Source organism: Dromiciops gliroides, chromosome 2 (genome assembly GCF_019393635.1).
Source record: "Dromiciops gliroides isolate mDroGli1 chromosome 2, mDroGli1.pri, whole genome shotgun sequence".
In the NCBI taxonomy this organism is placed as follows: Eukaryota; Metazoa; Chordata; class Mammalia; order Microbiotheria; family Microbiotheriidae; genus Dromiciops; species Dromiciops gliroides.
The window spans coordinates 266663310-266681678 of NC_057862.1; the positions used below are offsets into that span (position 1 = coordinate 266663310).

At 39.5% G+C, this 18369-nt stretch overlaps 1 protein-coding gene across 1 annotated transcript in view; it reads left to right on the top strand.

Moving 5' to 3' along the window:
• Positions 1 to 18369, top strand: part of GPR137C (G protein-coupled receptor 137C) — a 76321-nt gene that overhangs the window by 33594 nt on the left and 24358 nt on the right. Inside the window, exon 2 of the mRNA XM_043984491.1 lies at positions 13281 to 13324. Coding sequence (XP_043840426.1) covers positions 13281 to 13324 — 44 coding nt within the window. The remainder of the gene's footprint in view (positions 1 to 13280; positions 13325 to 18369) is intronic.

The following is an 18369-nucleotide window of genomic DNA, read 5'->3' on the forward strand; positions in this document are numbered from 1 at the left end:
AGATAATGATATGATTTCAGTTAGTTTTGTTATTGATGTGGTCAATTATGCTAATAGTTTTCCTAATATTGAACCAGCCCTGCATTCCTGGTATAAATCCCACCTGGTCATACTATATTATCCTGGGGGCAGCTAGGTGGCTCAGTGGATAGAGCACTGGCCCTGGAGTCAGGAGGACATGAGTTCAAATCAGGCCTCAGACACTTGACACTTACTAGCTGTGTGACCCTGGGCAAGTCACTTAACCCCAATTGCCTCACCAAAAAAAAAAAATCATATCCCATAGTATATTATCCTGGTGATATATTGCTGTAATCTCTTTGCTAGTGTTTTTTTTTTTTATTCTTTTTTTTTTTAAGTGAGGCAATTGGGGTTAAGTGACTTGCCCAGGGTCACACAGCTAGTAAGTGTTAAGTGTCTGAGGCCAGATTTGAACTCAGGTACTCCTGACTCCAGGGCCGGTGCTCTATCCACTGCACCATCTAGCTGCCCCTCTTTGCTAGTGTTTTAAAGTCCCATTTTTTCCTCTGAAAGATTATGCTCAGTTTTGGTGGGTAGGTGATTCTTGGTTGTAATCCCAATTCCTTTGCCCTCTGGAATATCATATTCCATGCCTTCTAGTCCTTTAATGTAGAAGCTGCTAGATCTTGTACTATCCTGTGTGAGGGCCAAAATTTGATATATGGAGCATGATTTGGGTGACTCACCTTAATATTGGGGTCCCAGAAATATGAGGGACCTTTTAGGTTCTCCCTCCACTCTGAACTGCCTTTTTAGATATTTCTCCCAGGCCAATGAGAAAGGAGCCTCTAAGCTTTAGTTCGCAAAAGGATCAGATTTTATTAGATTGGGAATTAATTAAACAACAAAGGTAAAACTAATAAAAAATCAAAGATAAGGAAATAGGAAAATAGAAATACAGAGAAATGCTCTTAACTCTAAACTTAGCCTATTAGTGTTCTCCGTAATTAACTCACCAACCACCTGAACAGCCCCCCAGACCGAGAACCAGCATGCACCACCAGGACCGCAGTAGCCACATCAAGCACACAAACTAACGTTCTGGGAAGTGACTAGAGAGCTAGCGTTTCTGGAAGTGCCCTCTAACCTCCCTTCAGGGAACATTCAATCTGTAATGGGGGGAAATGGGGTACAAGTTGGGTTAGGGGTTGGGGTTCTTAGGAATTCTTCTTTAAAGAATTACACCCTCTTGCACATAAAAGTAGTTAGAATAAGGTGGTAGTTTATTTAGGGCCAAGGGAAGGGAAGGGGGGGAAGGGAAACCATGACAGAAATCCTTGGACTTCTCATGGGGAGATAGGTACAAAGCACGTGGCTCAGAGGTACCAATCTCCTCCAACAGGAGACTGGTAGGTACTTTTATAGAAGACTGATGGAGGGAGGGGTCACAGTTTGACTGTGGAAAGTTCCTTTAGTGAGGGAGGACCATCCCCCACTGGTGGTAGCTGGGGGAATTGGGTGAGGAGTGGAGGACCATCCCCCACTGGTAGTGACTAGAGAAATTGGGTGAGGGGTGGCTACGGATCCCTCTTCAGGACACAAAGGCCGCAGCCACACCCAAATTTATCTCCCCAGGGTAAGGGAGACCAGAATGAAGGGTGGGAATCCCAAGATAGCTCAGTCCGATTTGGTTCTGCTTATCTCTCTAGGCTTTATCTGTCCTCTGGTTTAGTTTCTCAAGGAGAAGGTTCCTTGATGTGCCCCAGAGAACTTCATGAGGTGCAGAGCACCCCATGGCAAATCTTTTCTCCCCCAAAAGGGGAGGTTCTTCAAAAGCTGCCTATGCCACAAATAATTTTTACCACACCTGACTGGGGCTCCACAGTACTTGAATTCTTTCTTTTTGGCAGCATGCAATATTTTTTCCTTGACCTGAGAGCTCTGGAATTTGGCTATAATATTCCTAGGAGTTTTCCTTTTGGGATCTCTTTGTGGAGGTAATTGGTGGATTCTTTCAATTTCTATTTTACCTTCTGCTTCTAGAATGTCAGGGCAATTTTCCCTGAAAATATCTTGGAAGATGATGTCAAAGCTCTTTCCTTGATCATGGTTTTCAGGTAGACCAATAATTTTCAAATGATCTCTCCTGGACCTATTTTCCAGGTGAGCAGTTTTTCCCAAAAGATATTTTACATTGCCCTCTATTTTTTTATTCATTTGGATTTGCTTTATTGTGTCTTGGTTTCTCATAAAGTCACTAGTTTCCATTTGTTCAATCCTAATTCTTAGGCAATTATTTTCATCAAAGAGCTTTTGTACCTCCTTTTCCATTTGGCCAATTTGACTTTTCAAGCTGTTGACTTTTTTCTCACGTCTTTCCTGCATCACCCTCATTTCTCTTTCCATTTTTTCCTCTACCTCCCTAACTTTATCTTCAAAGTCCTTTTTGAGCATCTCTATGGCCTGAGACCAATTAATATTTTTCTTGGAAGCTTTAGATATAGGGCCCCTGACGTTGCTGTCTTCTTAGAGTGCACCTTGATCTTCCTTGTCACTTAAACTTTCACATAGAAAGTCTCTCTGTCTGCTCATTTTTCCCGCCTACTTCTTGACTTTTAACTGCTTCCAGGATGAACTATCTGAAGCTTCAGGGGGTCCAAGGTGGTACGGATTAAGGAGAGGCAGGTTCTTCACTTGTCTGGCCTGTGCTCTGGTCTGTAAATAACACCAAGACTACTTGCTATTCAATCAGGCAACAAAATTTTGTTTGCTGTAGTTGATAGCTCTAGAAAGCCTGTGTCCTTCCCCTACCTAGGCCACTATTCAAGATTGCTTCCTGGTTCTCAGTTTGGGTAGAATAACCAAATTCCACCTCAGCTACAGAAGAGACCCCAGTAATCTCCTCCCGGCCAACCATTCAACCCTCTCACCAAACTGTGAGCTTAGTTCCGGAAGACACTGGTGCTGCAGCCAATTCAGAGGCTCTGGGGGTAAATTTCTCTAGTGCAGACTGCCTGGGGCTGGATTTGTGTTAGTTTGGTCCAGGTCTGGGCATCCAGCCTGTGGCTGGATCTATGTCAGCATGATTGCAGACGGGGTTGGGCTCTACTCCCACCCTGGCACAGCAGCCCCTCCTGCTGACTTTCTTTTATTTGGGGGGGGGGCAGGGCAATGAGGGTTAAATGACTTGCCCAAGGGCACACAGCTAGTAAGTGTCAAGTGTCTGAGGCCAGATTTTAACTCAGGCCCTCCTGAATCTAGGGCCAGTGCTTTATCCACTATGCCACCTAGCTGCCCCCTCCTGCTGACTTTCTAAGCCATCCTTGGCTGGAAAATGATCTCAGCCTATCCTTTTGTGAGTTCTGCTGCTCTAGTAATTGTCTTGTGGCATTATTTGGAGTTTTTTGGAGTGATTGTGTCAGGAACTCCAAGAGATTACTGCTTTTCCTCCACCATCTTGGCTCTGCCCCACCCCCACCTTATCTCATTCTCAAAGAGGACCATGACATTGGGGAGGTGATGTCATAACAGCACAATGAATTAGGTTCAAGTGAAGCAGCCCTGCAAAGTCACCAGCCTCACTTTCTCCTCCCAATACAACTACAACAATGTAAATAGAAATAACTTAGTGCTAAACATACTTTATAAGTATTTAACTCCTTCTTAAAGTAGGGCACGAAGCAAGGTGAACCGTCCCAAGCTTCAGGGGGTCCAAGGTGGTACGATTTAAGTAGAGGCAGGTTCTTCACTCTCCTGGCCTATGCTCTGGTCTTTAAATAACCCAAATCCTACTTGCTATTCAATCAGGGAACAAAATTTTGTTTTCTGTGGTTGATAAATACTATAAATATTGGGTACAATCATTCATACTGGAAGGATAAATGATTGGAGTCAAAGTTGCATGTGTGGATTAAGTTAACCCTTTCCTTCGGAAATGCCTTGTGTAATTTAAGATTCTAAATGTGGATTCTAATGTGTTCCCCCAGTTTGGGGGAAACTGACTAAAAATCACTGATAAAACGAGTTTAGGTTTTTAAGGGTTTATTGGAAAATAGAAAGAAAAAGATTGAGAACAGAATTCTAACAGTCTGGCATTCCTATCTTTCCTCAAATCTCCTGTGAAGTCCTCTGCCGCCACCACCATCAAGTCCGGAAGCCAAAAGGGCCCGCGCTCTCTGCGCAGGCTCCCTTTCCTCCTTCCTGTCTCCTCCCAGACCATAGGAGGCTCCTCCAGTTGATTGGCTGGTAGACTTGATAGACAGCACCCATGAGCAAGCGTCATTTCCTGACGCCAAGGAAAAGCCACAATGCCTCTGAGGCATTTTCCTCATGGTGGAGCTCTCCACAGCAAGTCTCCAGTAGGTGGCGTCATTCCAATCATTACAGTCCCCCCTGTTGTTCCTCAAGAAACAAAATGTTTCCTTGACGGAACAGTAAAAAGAATATAATAACTATTGCTAACTAATAATATGTGAACAATAATATAGAAAAGGAAGAGAGAAAAGTTTTGTCCAGAGGGGCGATTTTTTTTTTTTTTTTTTTTTTTTTGTCCTCATGAACCGACGCTTTGACATTAGTCTTGCAAAGGGAGGGCCTCTGCAGAGGGTACATGTTACAGATGATGTATATTATAACAGAAAGGAGATAGTAAAAACTAACAAAGCAAAACAGTTCATATAAAGTCTCTGAGTTCTCTTGTCTTCTTGAAGTGGTAAGATGTCATCAGGAGGAAACTGGACTCTGGTCTGGAAAGCTGGATTCTCTTCTTTAACTGTTTGAATTGCTGTATTTTTACTAAACCTTAGCATAGCATTGTCAATGATCAAATTAATAAATTCCATTACATTCCTTCCTTTATATGGTTAGACTTGTAATAGAGGGTTGAGGTAGTTATGCAATGTGTAACACTTTTTACCACCATGTGTCTGGATCAAAGCCAAATTTAGTATGTGTTCATGACACCTGAAAATGTTATGGAAAGGTTATCATACCATATCTCATGGTTCCGAGACAGCCAGTGATTGTGCTAGGCCACAGGTGAGTTCAACTGAGTGAGATAAAAAGATAATTAAGTTCAGTTAAATTAGGTTAAATTAGGAGGGAGAGAGGATGAATACTGGACTGTGCCTAGTAATTGTGCTCTACATAGTCACCATCATAAGCAAACCATGGACTTACATATACCTGTCTCTCCTTTTGTTGCACATATATTCTCTACAGGGCCTGCATCAGAGTTCACAGCAAATTAGTCTCTGAAATGATAAGTTTCCATACTTCCAAAATCTCATTAATTTCACCAAAGACAGTATGATGGTAAAAATGCGTGCTATGCTGCATAACTGAGAATATATTAGTGATATATACAATAATTCCAAACCATACCCAGAGTATGATGACATATAAATAATAAACGAATGTAAATAGCTGATTACATTAGACATTATCACATAATCTTCTTTTAGCTAGTAAACCACATCATCTTATACATGAATTCTCTAGTATAACAGTAGCAGATACTTAAAGTGGTGATTAATTTTTCAAAAAGAAATAAGATTTCAATATTCAATGTTTTCAGTGAGGTATCAAGCAATAGGGTTCAATAACCCTTTCTGGTCTTTTTTAGTTAAACAGAACAACATAAAAGAGAAAGGAGAAAAAATAAATAAATAAAACAAAACTCATTAGAACTCATGGTTCTCTCAAAAAGAAAGAGTAAAAAAAAAAGAATTCTGGTAGCTTCTGAGGCCCGATAGCCTCACCCACAGCATATACTTAAAATGTCTTTGAATAATCACTTAGTTTATAAAATTTAGTTTTAAAGAAAAGCAAAAGAAACAAAAGTCAAGAAACAAAGCAAAACCAAAAATAAAAATAAAAAACAAAAGATTCACTAAGCACCCTTTTGTGCTTTTAAAGAACTTAAAGGTGTGGTGAATTCCAGGTTTTTTTAGTGCCTTTCAAAAGTCAAAACAAAAGAATTTTTAAAAAATAGTTGAGGTGGGCCAGAAAACTAGGCCATGTGCTTCAGTGCTTTTGCCTGTAGAAGGAAATGCTTGTTAAATTATAAGGTATTTAAGCTGCTAGAGTTTGGGGTATGCCACATTGTTTTAACTGGTTCCCCAATTCTCTGCAAGCCAAAGTGGCAGGGGTTTCTGAATTGTCATTGATCTTTCTAATGCTGTCATAATGTTCTTTATGGTAGAAAATGTGGAGTTCTCTAGCATCAGGTTTGTCTGTGCCACTGATTTTCAATAAAGGCTGATTTAATTGATGAACTACAACATTCAGCTGATGCTGCTTAGCAAATGCTACAATTGTATCATTTCCTCCCCACTTTCCAAATTTCTTTAATTCATCAACATATTCTTCAAAAGGGGAGTCATTTACTATAAAAGACTCAAACTCTTGTCTATGGTTAATCATATAAGAAGCAGCTTCTTGTCTGTGTCTGAGATGATTTCTACAGTGACCTTCTAGCTGGTCTGCTAAAGCCCTAAAAAGGCAATTTCCGTCTCCTGATACTTTACAAAGACTGAGTCCCAAAGCATTTAACTGATCAGTGGGATTATCAAATGGGAACTGCCTATTTCCTCTGAACTCTCTTTGCTCTTTAACAGTTGCTATCGTTAGGGTTTTTAGCTTTTTAGCATCTACCTCAGGTCTATCTGAAATCTCTTCACCTATGAATGGTGCAGGCTTTATATGAGAGCAATGAATCCATGAGTCTTTTTCACCAATTTTAATGGCAGTAGGAGTTGTCAATAATACCTGAAAAGGTCCTTCCCAGGCAGGTTGGGTTCCACTGGTTCTCTGAAAATTCTTTACATATATTTTATCTCCTGGGTTGAAGTTATGCAATGAAAAGTCTAATGGGCCTGCCTGGACCACAGCTCCTGCCTCATGGAGTTCACGTAGCCTGGTCTGTAATTCCTGTATATAGGAGGCAACAGAAGTATCACCTCCCACCAGTGATGTATAAACTGGGGAAAAAGTTTTAGCTTGGATAGGAGGGTGACCAAAAAGCATTTCATAAGGAGATATATGAAGTTCTCCCCTTGGTCTACTTCGTAGATAGAATAATGCCAATGGTAGAACATCAGGCTATTTCAAATGGGTTTCAGTACATAATTTGCCAATCATGCTCTTAAGCTCTTTATTCATACGTTCAACTTGGCCTGAACTTTGTGGATGGTAGGGCGTGTGGAATTTTGGAGTCACTCCCAAGAAAGAGTAGATTTGGGATAAAATCGAATCAGTGAAATGTGTGCCTTTGTCAGAATCGATGCGGGCTGGTGGGCCAAAACGAGGTACTATCTCTTTAAGAAGAATTTTGGCAACAAAGGCAGCTGTGGCTCGGGGGCTGGGAAAGGCCTCCACCCACCGAGTGAGCTGATCAACTATAACAAGGCAAAATTTATAATGTCCTGCTTTTGGCATAGTAATATAATCAATTTGTAAGTGCTCAAAAGGTGTATATGCTAGAGGACGCCCTCCATAAGCTTTGGCCTTAAAAGCATACTGATTATAAGACTGACATGTGGAACAGCCCGAGCAGATTCGAGATGCTGTATTAGTTACACCTGGTGCTATCCAGGTTCTCTTAATAGAGTCTACAATGCCTTGTGTACCAAAATGGCCTTTTCTGTGAACAGAGAGGCATACCTGGTGGTAGAATTTCTGGGGAAGAAATGGCTTACCTTCCGGAGACACCCAGATGCCATTGATCTGTTTCGCCTTAAATTTCTTTTTCCACTTTTCTACTTCAGAATCGTCATAGGTTAGGTTGGAAGGAATATCCTCAGAAGGTGAAAGGTTAAATACATGTTCAGGAGCTTCTAATGCAGCAAGCTTGGCTGCAGAATCGGCTCGTGCATTTCCCTTTGAAACAGGATCACTATTCCCTGTGTGGGCAGGGCAATGTACAACAGCTAGGGAAGAAGGCAGTTTCAGGGCATCTAAGAGGTCCTTGATAAGGTCCCCATTGGCAATAGCCTTGCCCGAGGATGTTAGAAAGCCTCGTTGACGCCAAATCATACCAATAAAGTGGCATATGCCAAAGCCATATTTCGAGTCAGTAAAAATAGTGGCACTCTTACCTTTGGCTATATTACAGGCCTGTGTAAGAGCCACAAGTTCAGCAGCCTGTGCACTAAAATGGCAAGGCAGAGAAGCTGCCCAGAGGGTGTCATAATCAGAAACTACAGCAGCTCCAGTAAAACGGGTTCCCTCTCTCATAAATGAGGAACCATCTGTATAGAGGACAAGATCAGGATTTTCTAAAGGTGTATCAAAAAGATCATCACGGGGTTTTTCAGCCATATCAACTAAAGAAGCACAGTCATGCAACGGTTCCCCCGAGAATGGTAAATTAGGGAGTAGTGTTGCTGGATTAAGAACTGTGCAGCGTTTTAAAGTGATATTCTCATTACCTAACAGGGTTATTTCATACTTAGCCAGCCTTTGATCTGAAAAGGCTTGTGTCCTGTGACGTAGTAAGAGAGCCTCCACTTCATGAGGGCATTGCACAGTTAGAGGGTTACCTAGGACCAAATCAGAGGCTTTTTCTACCAAAAGGGCTATGGCCGCCACTGCTCTAAGGCAAGGTGGCACTCCAGCCGCTACAGGGTCCAGCTGAATTGAATAGTAGGCTATAGGGCGTTGGTTAGGCCCCAGTGACTGAGTCAGGACTCCAGAAGCCACCCCCCTTTGTTCATGCACAAAGAGAGTGAAAGGCTTACTATAATCTGGTAGTCCCAGGGCAGGTGCTGATAACAAGGCCCGTTTTAATTCTTTTATGGCTGAGAGATGCTGGGGATCCAACTGTAAAATGTCTGGAACAGAACTTTTTGTAAGAGCTATGAGAGGTTTAGTAATTTCACCAAAAGAGGGTATCCATTGTCTACAGTACCCAGCTGCTCCCAGAATGGCTCTTAATTGCTTCTTAGTAGAGGGGGCAGAAAGTTGTTGAATGGCCTGGACTCTCTTAGAAGAGACAGAGCGAGTTCCAGCAGCCAAAATAAATCCTAAATATTCTACCTGGGGCAAACACCATTGTACCTTTGTCTTGGAAACCTTGTGTCCTCTCTTGTGCAGCTCCAGCAGTAAGTGACGGCTATCTTCCTGACAAATTTCAGCATTAGGAGAGGCCAAAAGTAAGTCATCTACATATTGTACTAGTGTGGAGCTTTTAAAGGTAATAGAGGCCAGATCCTGCTGTAAAATTTGGGAAAATAATGTAGGACTGTCTACAAATCCCTGTGGGAGTCTAGTCCAGGTCCACTGTCTATTTTTCCAGGTAAAAGCAAATAAATATTGGAAGTCCTCATGTACTGGTATGGAGAAAAAGGCAGAGCAGAGGTCTACCACTGTGAAACATGTAGATTCATAGGGAATGGAAGAAAGTATGGTAGAAGGGGAAGCCAATATAGCATGTCTAGGGATAACATAATTATTAATTGCTCTAAGATCTTGCACAAAACGATAAACAGGTTTACCATCTGGCCCAGGCTTGGGTTTTTTAACTGGCAAAATGGGAGTATTGCATGGAGAGTGATGACATGGAATAATAATACCCTGGCTTTTCAAAGCCTCAATTATAGGTGTGATCCCTTCTATTGCTTCCCTAGACAATGGATACTGTGGAATGGAGGGGGGTGGTCCCCCCTTAACTTTAAAGGTAACAGGTATGGCAGACTTAAGGAGCCCCACCTCATTAGGGGATGAGGCCCATAAAGACTCAGGAATGTCAGAGGGGATTTTGGATACCTCCCCTGCTGTTCCTTGAGCTTCTGTAAGTAAAATTGGTAATAAATGAACAGTATCCTCTGGCAATTGTAGGGAGACAGCCCCATCTGGAGCACAAGATATGGTTGCTCTAAGCTTACAAAGGAGATCACGACCTAATAAATTTACAGGGGCATCAGGCATGAGTAAAAATGAATGTTCTACTGTTAAGGGCCCCATAGATACCATGCGAGGATTCAATTTTGCCACTCTCTGGCTCTTTCCTGAGACTCCTACTACATTTAAAAATCCTACAGGTCTACACCCAGCATCTGGTTTGCTTATTAATACTGATTTAGAAGCTCCTGTGTCTAGTAAACAGTCATAATACGTGTCCCCTACTTTGAGGGTCACATGAGGTTCATTACTCTGGGGAGGTGAATGAACTGGCACAAGCGCATTCAAAAAATCCAGATCTGGGAATATGTTGCTTTCATTATCTTTGTTCCATTCCTCCCCTTCCTCTTGTCAATCCTGTGCCCCCCTTTGAGGGAGTCCATGGTTACCCTGATTCTGGTTCTGTCCTTCTGTTCCTCCCTGATAGGGTGTACGGTTATCCTGATACTGTCTCTTTGTATCCCCCTGAAAAGATTTATATCCATTTTGATTCTGCCTGTAATAAGGGTTATAATTACTCCGGTTGTTTCCTTTCTGATAAAAGTTTCCAAAATTATTTCGATTTCCCCCAAAGAATTCCTCAAGGCTCTCGGTCATTGTCCTCTTAAGGTCTTGTTTTCTAGTTCTACATTCCCTCAAGAAGTGTCCTTGTTTTTTGCAGTACTCACAAAATTTAGGGGGTTGATAACGATTTTCAATTTTCCAGTTTCTCTGCCCTGTTGTTTCCTGTACTGGAGCTAAAATGTCCTGTCTGTTCCTTTCTTCTCTCTCATTTCCTTCGTAAATATATGTTGCTATTTCTTTAAGTCTGTCAGGACTCAAACTATTCCACCCAGGACATTGCTTTTTAAAATATTTCTGAATTTCTGGTAATGACTGGTTTACAAAATGAGAGCAGATAATATGGGCATCTCTACTGTCTAATGGGTCTAGTCTAGCATATTGCCTGGCATACTTACACAGCCTGTCATAAAATCTATTAGGTCTCTCATCAGGTCCCTGAACTATATCTATAAATTTTTGCCAGTTATCAGTCTTTCTAATACAGGATTCCATTGCCTTCAGCAATGTTTCCCTTGCATCTTTCAACATATCAAAATGCTCAGGGTTATTGGGGTCCCAGTCAGGGTCTTGAATAGGCCACCCAATATCAACCTTTCCCGTGGCTTCCAGGCTGTTTGCTGCAGCTACTATATCTGCTCTTTCTCCTGGGGACAATATTATTTCCATAAGGTCAGTAACATCATTCCAAGTGGGCTGATATGCTCTAAAAATTGCTCTAAACTGCCTGATAACTGCTGTGGGATCTTCATCAAATTTAGGAGTGCTTTGTCCCCATAAAGCCAAATCCTTGGGTGTAAAAGGTGTGTATTGTCTGAGCTTACGTATAGTACCTTTTTGACCATGGGTGAGGATCTCTTGAAGGGGAAAAATTTTTACTTTCTCTGTCTCCTCTACAGGGAAATCATTTCTTTCTTTCTTTATTTGTTTGTTTGGCATGGAGGAAGTAGAGGGTGAGGGAATAAGAGTTGGGTCATTTGGAATTTCAGTCTGAATGGCCTTGGATTTAGTTGTTCTGTTGGGCATTTCGGTTAGGCAGGCCATGTCTGTCTGCCAGTCTATCGTTTCAGTTTGGGTGGCAGACTCAGATGTAAACTGGGGCCTGGATTTTCCTCGTTTTGTATTTTTAGTATGATAATTTTCACTTGCTCTGGCCCAGATTTTCCAATAACGTAAATGTTCAGGTGGACATCTACTTAGGGTTCTTTGCAAATGCCTCAATGTTTGGGGATCAAATGACCCATATTTGGGCCATTCTTCCTGTAATTCCTCATGCCACATAAAACACAGTCTGATAAGCTCTCCTCTGGTCATGGTTGTATTTAGTCTAAGTTTTCCCTCATTCCAATCCATAAGTAGCTTTCCTAATGGGGAATCCCAGGGAATCATCTTTATTCTAACATTATCTAGGACATGCCAAATTCTCCATACCACACCAAAAAGCCCCACAAAACCACAAAGAGTAATAAAAATATATTCAAGTTCAAGCTGGCCAACATCTTTGATTAGTGAAGGTAAAGCTAGAAAAGGGGTACTTAGGGTGTTTAAAAGATCCATTTGAAATTTAAAATAGCCTATACTTGGTAGTTCTTTCCAATTTAAGGGGACAAGGGAGGGGAAATCTTACCCAATCAGAAGATCAGAAGATGAACGTTCGGTTTTCCTCTTCGTGGTCAGCCAAACTGTGTAATTTAAGATTCTAAATGTGGATTCTAATGTGTTCCCCCAGTTTGGGGGAAACTGACTAAAAATCACTGATAAAACGAGTTTAGGTTTTTAAGGGTTTATTGGAAAATAGAAAGAAAAAGATTGAGAACAGAATTCTAACAGTCTGGCATTCCTATCTTTCCTCAAATCTCCTGTGAAGTCCTCTGCCGCCACCACCATCAAGTCCGGAAGCCAAAAGGGCCCGCGCTCTCTGCGCAGGCTCCCTTTCCTCCTTCCTGTCTCCTCCCAGACCATAGGAGGCTCCTCCAGTTGATTGGCTGGTAGACTTGATAGACAGCACCCATGAGCAAGCGTCATTTCCTGACGCCAAGGAAAAGCCACAATGCCTCTGAGGCATTTTCCTCATGGTGGAGCTCTCCACAGCAAGTCTCCAGTAGGTGGCGTCATTCCAATCATTACAGCCTATAGAACTAATTCTCTGTTTTCCTACTATACCTCTGTTCTTTTCACCATTTATACCATCCTCTTTCTCTATCTCTCTTTCTATAAAAGAATCTTAAGGAATGAGTCATATTCTAATATATATGTATATATATATAAGTAGGGTGTAGGTCAAAACATCTTTGTAAAGTGAGGTTTAGGATAGTTGGCATGTAATATAGTTTAATAAATTAGAAAACAAAAGTTTTGCATAACATTGTGAAGCCTTATCACATAGAAATAAGTTGTTCATTCTTTTAACTTAATTTTCCTTTAAGGAAGAGGTAGAAAGGCAGTGTGGTGTAATATATGGAGAGCAAGAATTAGAGGCAGAAAGACCTGCATGCAAATCCCACCTAAGAGGCTTACTAGGTCTGCTACCCTAGGCAAGTCATTTAACCTCTCTTAGAGTCAGCGCCTTTCTCTGTAAAATAAAGATAATAATAACCCCTACCTGGCAGAGTTATTGTGAGGATCAAATAAGATTATAAATGTAAAGCTCTTAGCAAACCTTAAAGCTCTATATAAATACTAGGTACTATTTTTAACAATTCTTTTTTAACATAAAGAAAAATCAAACTGGTTTCAGTTTAACTTTATTTTTAGTAGCTAAAATACTAGTAGTATTTTGTAAATATGCTATACATAGCCAATTAAATATCAGTGCTCAATTATATTTGCTAATACATTTTTCAAATCTTTCTTTATAGGTTATCTGTAAAGTCAGATGTGCAGCTGACCTTGACAAAAACAAGTAAGTATCATAAGCAGGACTATTTAATGACAAATTGGACATTTCTTGCCTAATAAATCAGTGATGAGAGTATAGTTTAGAAGATTTGAAATGTTTAAAAATACATAGGAAAGTTACAAAAAGTATTGACCTTGTAGGTAAAATTCTCTTTTTATTTTCAAATTGCATTCAAGTTTTAATTCATTGACACTATTTAATTTAGGAATTAATCTATTTGGTTAGCTATCACCCCCTTTCTTTTTTTTCTTTTCTTTTTTTTTTTAGTGAGGCAATTGGGGTTAAGTGACTTGTCCAGGGTCACACAGCTAGTAAGTGTTAAGTGTCTGAGGCCAGATTTGAACTCAGGTACTCCTGACTCCAGGGCCGGTGCTCTATCCACTGCGCCACCTAGCTGCCCCTATGTTATTGCTGATTTCTGCTTTCCTAGTCTCTGAAATAATTTCTAATAACTGAAACAAACTAAAGATGTTATTCTAGTTTGGGATGGAATTTCTTTATAGTTCCATGAAATAGCTTTTGTTTCTATACTTGTTAGCTTAAGAATTGATATGTTGGGGCAGCTAGATGGCACAGTGGTTAAAGCACCAGCCCTGGATTCAGGAGTACTTGAGTTCAAATCCGGCCTCAGACACTTGACATTTACTAGCTGTGTGACACTGGGCAAGTCACTTAACCCCAATTGCCTGCAAAAAACAAACAAACAAACAAACAAGAATTGATGTCTATGGAAATATGTGGATTATAAACTTTCTGGCATAGTGGAAACTACATACTAGATTAAGAAATTTGGATTGTAATCTCTGATATGTTGCTAGCATGGGATTTTAGGAAAGTCATTTTACTTTTCTGACACATCAGTTAAATTAAGTGACCTTACTAGATGATATTTAAGGTCAGCACTGGCTAGCACTGACTTTCTATGACCATGCTAATTAAAAGTCTTGAAATTCATAGATTAAATAAGTCATTCAAACTAAATCTTTGTATTTCATAGCATAGTGGATAGAGTGCTAGACTTGGAGCCAAGAAGACCTGGAGTTGAATTCTGCATCTGATACTTAGTAGCTGTGACAATGGGCAAATTACTTAGCCAGTTCTATACTTCATTCTTATCATCTATAAAATAGAAATTATACTTATAATACTTACCTCACAGGGTTGTGGTAATATATAGAACTATACACATACATTCATATACACATACATGTATGTGATATATGTATACATAATGCATCTTTAAAATGCTATTTAAATGTCAGTTATATCATGAATCACTATATAATTTAGGAAGTTTATTTTTAGGTCATTCATCTTGAGCAAATCATTCCCAAAATATTGGCAACTATATCCAAACTATGAAACCAGTGGTATAAATAATCTAAATTGGCAAATAAATCAAAGACTTCCTTATTTGAATATGTCTAAGCTAGTGTAGTGAGTGTGTAAACCAATACCCATTCCTACTAAGTGGACTTACTCACCCAACCTGCACTAGTAGGTTGAGGAGTTGTAAGAGGTTGTGGCCAATCCTACAACTTTAACTTTTCAGGATTCTACAGGGAAAGCTTAATGGAAGAGATAACTTCCTACTATTTTACACTAAAGCTCCTGAGCCCCAAAATATATTTCCCATTTAACAAGTGTGCCTAGCTAATCAACAAATGTTCATTTGTCCAATGATTACAAAATAGTTCTAACTTAGCTATTAATTCTAGTTAATTTTATCAGTCATACATAAATTAGGTGCTGGGAAATAGAACAATGCAGCTATTTTTACCCCGAAGGCTACTTTCTTCATGTTTCTCAAATATACAATTTTCATATATGTTCTTGTCTTCTCATCAGTTAACAAAATTATCTGTCTTAAAGAGGCATGTATTTACACCAGGAAGTAGAATGACTTACCATTCCAAACCTTACTTGTTTCTTCCTTGTAATTATTAATATTATATTCTGAGGGGCAGCCAGGTGGCGCAGTGGGTAGAGCACCAGCCCTGGAGTCAGGAGTACCTGAGTTCAAATCTGGCCTCAGACACTTAACACTTACTAGCTGTGTGATCCTGGGCAAGTCACTTAACCCCAATTGCCTCACTAAAAAAAAAAAAATTCTATTCTGGAGATAACCCTACCATATATGCACAGACTAAAACAAAATATGACCTCAATTTTTCTGGCATAAGACAGAAAGTCAAGCTTTTTTGCTTCATAGAACTGTTCTGAGTGAATGGAAGTTAAGGCTTTTGAATTTTAAGATTTTCAAATGCTAATAGTCAATATTGAAAATTTGAAACAATAGCAAATAGCAATAATCATAATTAATAATTAATACTACTAAAGTATTCTAGACACTGTGTTAAGCACTTTACAATTATTATCTCATTTGATCCTCACAACCCTAGAAAGTGAGCAAACTGAGAAGACACCATCAAACTTGAAAGTATGACTGGTAATCTCAAGGTAAACAAAATCTGGCTATATAACATTCTTGTAAATAGTTTTCCCTTATCAAAAAAGAATTATAATAATTAATCATAAGGAATTTATTTGTACCTAACCTCTACAAAATTAAAAGAAATCAGACTGTCCATTCCATTCATGGATTTCATAGTATTTTGCTTAAATAGTCATAAAAATGCAGAAGCTAGAATTTAAAATAGTGCTAAAAAGAAAAGTACCTTTATATTTTCCCAACAAATGTTCATTTTTCAGAGATTTTTATGTCTAGTAGAGTCTTCTAAACCTAATCTTAATTTGACATTAAATCATAGAATCATGGAATCTCAGACTTGGAAGAAGCATCAAAGATCTAGTCCAAACCACAGCTAATTAAGAATCAGCTCTACAAAGATGAACTCAAAATGGGGGAATAAAAGGAAACAACTCAGCCTAGCTTGCCACAATCCATACTCAACAATGATCTAGAAAATGCAACCAGACTGAATTTTGATTGGAAAATCCTAGAAAAAATAACATTGAGTCATTTTTTCCAGCCCAGTGTGGCTAAGGAGACAGATAGAAAAGTCAGCAGATACAGGGAATGGATTCTTGCAAGGAACATGAAAAGAACATTCTAGCACCCAGGGACAGAGAAAGGGCCAAGAAAAGGCACCAAATCAGGAAGCACCAAAGCAGAAAAAGATGCCAAAAGATCCCTGAACTAGCAGTAAGTGTAGGAACAGTTGCCATCTGGCAGCTCTGTTGCCCATTACCCACTTCTGGGTTATAGATCCAGGGCAGAAAGGGGTGGGAGGGAGCATGGGCCCTAGCTGTGTACTGAACAAGAAACAAGTCCCTGAAAGCAAGCCTTAGCTGTGTGGCTATGATCACAGTAGGAGAATAGTGGCTCGGTTGAATCTTTTAGCCCAGCATCTAAGTCTACAGTGGTAGGTACCAGGTACTAGACATTGAATTAGTATCAATACTAAACTTATATACACCAAATGGCATTACATCTAAGTCCTGAAAAGTTAAATGAGTTACAGGAGGAAATAAATAGTAAAACTATAATAGTGTTAGATTTTAACTTACTCCTCTTGGACCTAGATAAACCTAACTATAGCTTAAAAAAGAAAGAAGATAAAGAGATTAATAGAATTTTAGAAGTTAGATATGACAGACATCTGGAGAATATTGAATGGGACTAGAAAGGAGTATGCCTATTTTCATCTGTGCATAGTACAAAAATTGAGTATATATTATAGCATAAAAATTTCTTGTGCAGAAAAGCAGAAATATTAAGTATATGTTTTACTGATCATAATACAACAAAAATGATATTCAAAAAAGAGCTTTTAAAGCAAAGATTAAAATGAATTGGAAGTTAAATAAATTAATCCTAAAGAATTAATGAGTCAAAAAATAAGAGACAATAATTTCATTAATGATAATAACAAAAAGGTAATATACCAAAATTTGTGGAATGCAGCCAAAACAGTACTTAAAGAAGTTTTTACATATATTAAAATTTGTGTAAGTAAAAAAGAGAATGCTCAACAAATTGTATGTGCAACAACAACAACAAAGTAGAAAACAAAAGAAAATCCCCAATTAAACACCAAAATAGAAATCTTGAAAAGAGAGATAAACAAATTTGCAAAAGAGGGTATCTATCACAGGGCATCTTCTTCCAAGCAGTTGAAATAAATCAAGGCAGCAGATGCAAAGTGAAGTGAGCTGAGAAAGTCAAATTTCTGCCCTCCAGTCAGAGGGGAGAGGAGGCTGGGGAAGATGGTATCAATTAGAGCATGGTGGTGAATGTAGAAGTGATTTGCTTCTTGGAAATTCACAATGGGTCTTCTGATGTAAAAAGGTAAAAAAATCAGGGCTATTAGCACAGATATTTCTGTCAATTATCTATCCTCATCACAGGTCAGGGTCATCTATAAAAAGATAGCTTCAAGAGGCCATTATCCTCTTGTATGCAGTACTAGAGTCAATACTGAGATTTACCCTGTAGCATTACCTACTCAGTGTTCCCTTGTCCCATCAGCCAGGACTTTTCTCTCCCTAGAAGTCTTACTGGAAAGGTGACACTAAATCTTTGCCCTTTTAGAGGCCTCTGTGCCTCTTCTATCACTAGGACTAGGCAAGAACTATCCCTCACACTTCTCCAAGGTCTCGGGATTGCCATAAAGCCAGATAAAATATTCCTTTTTCTTTGGGGAAAATATAAATTTACCATAGTTAATACAAAACAACTTCACATTCCCTGTGCCTTTAAAAAGCAAGGCATCAGGGGCAGCTAGGTGGTGCAGTGGATAGAGCACTGGCCCTGGAGTCAGGAGGACCTGAGTTCAAATCCGGCCTCAGATACTTGACACTTACTAGCTGTGTGACCCTGGACAAGTCACTTAACCCCAATTGCCTCACCAAAAAAAAAAAAAAGCAAGCAAGGCATCTCTTTTAAATTCTACCCTTTTATCCCACAAGTCCTTGTGAAAAAAAAAAAAAAGTTACCCTAACCATAATGGAGGAAAAAGAAACCTACCAATTGAGGGGCATCTGAACAGATTCCCTGGAGTAAATAGAGCCCTTTGAGGAGAGTA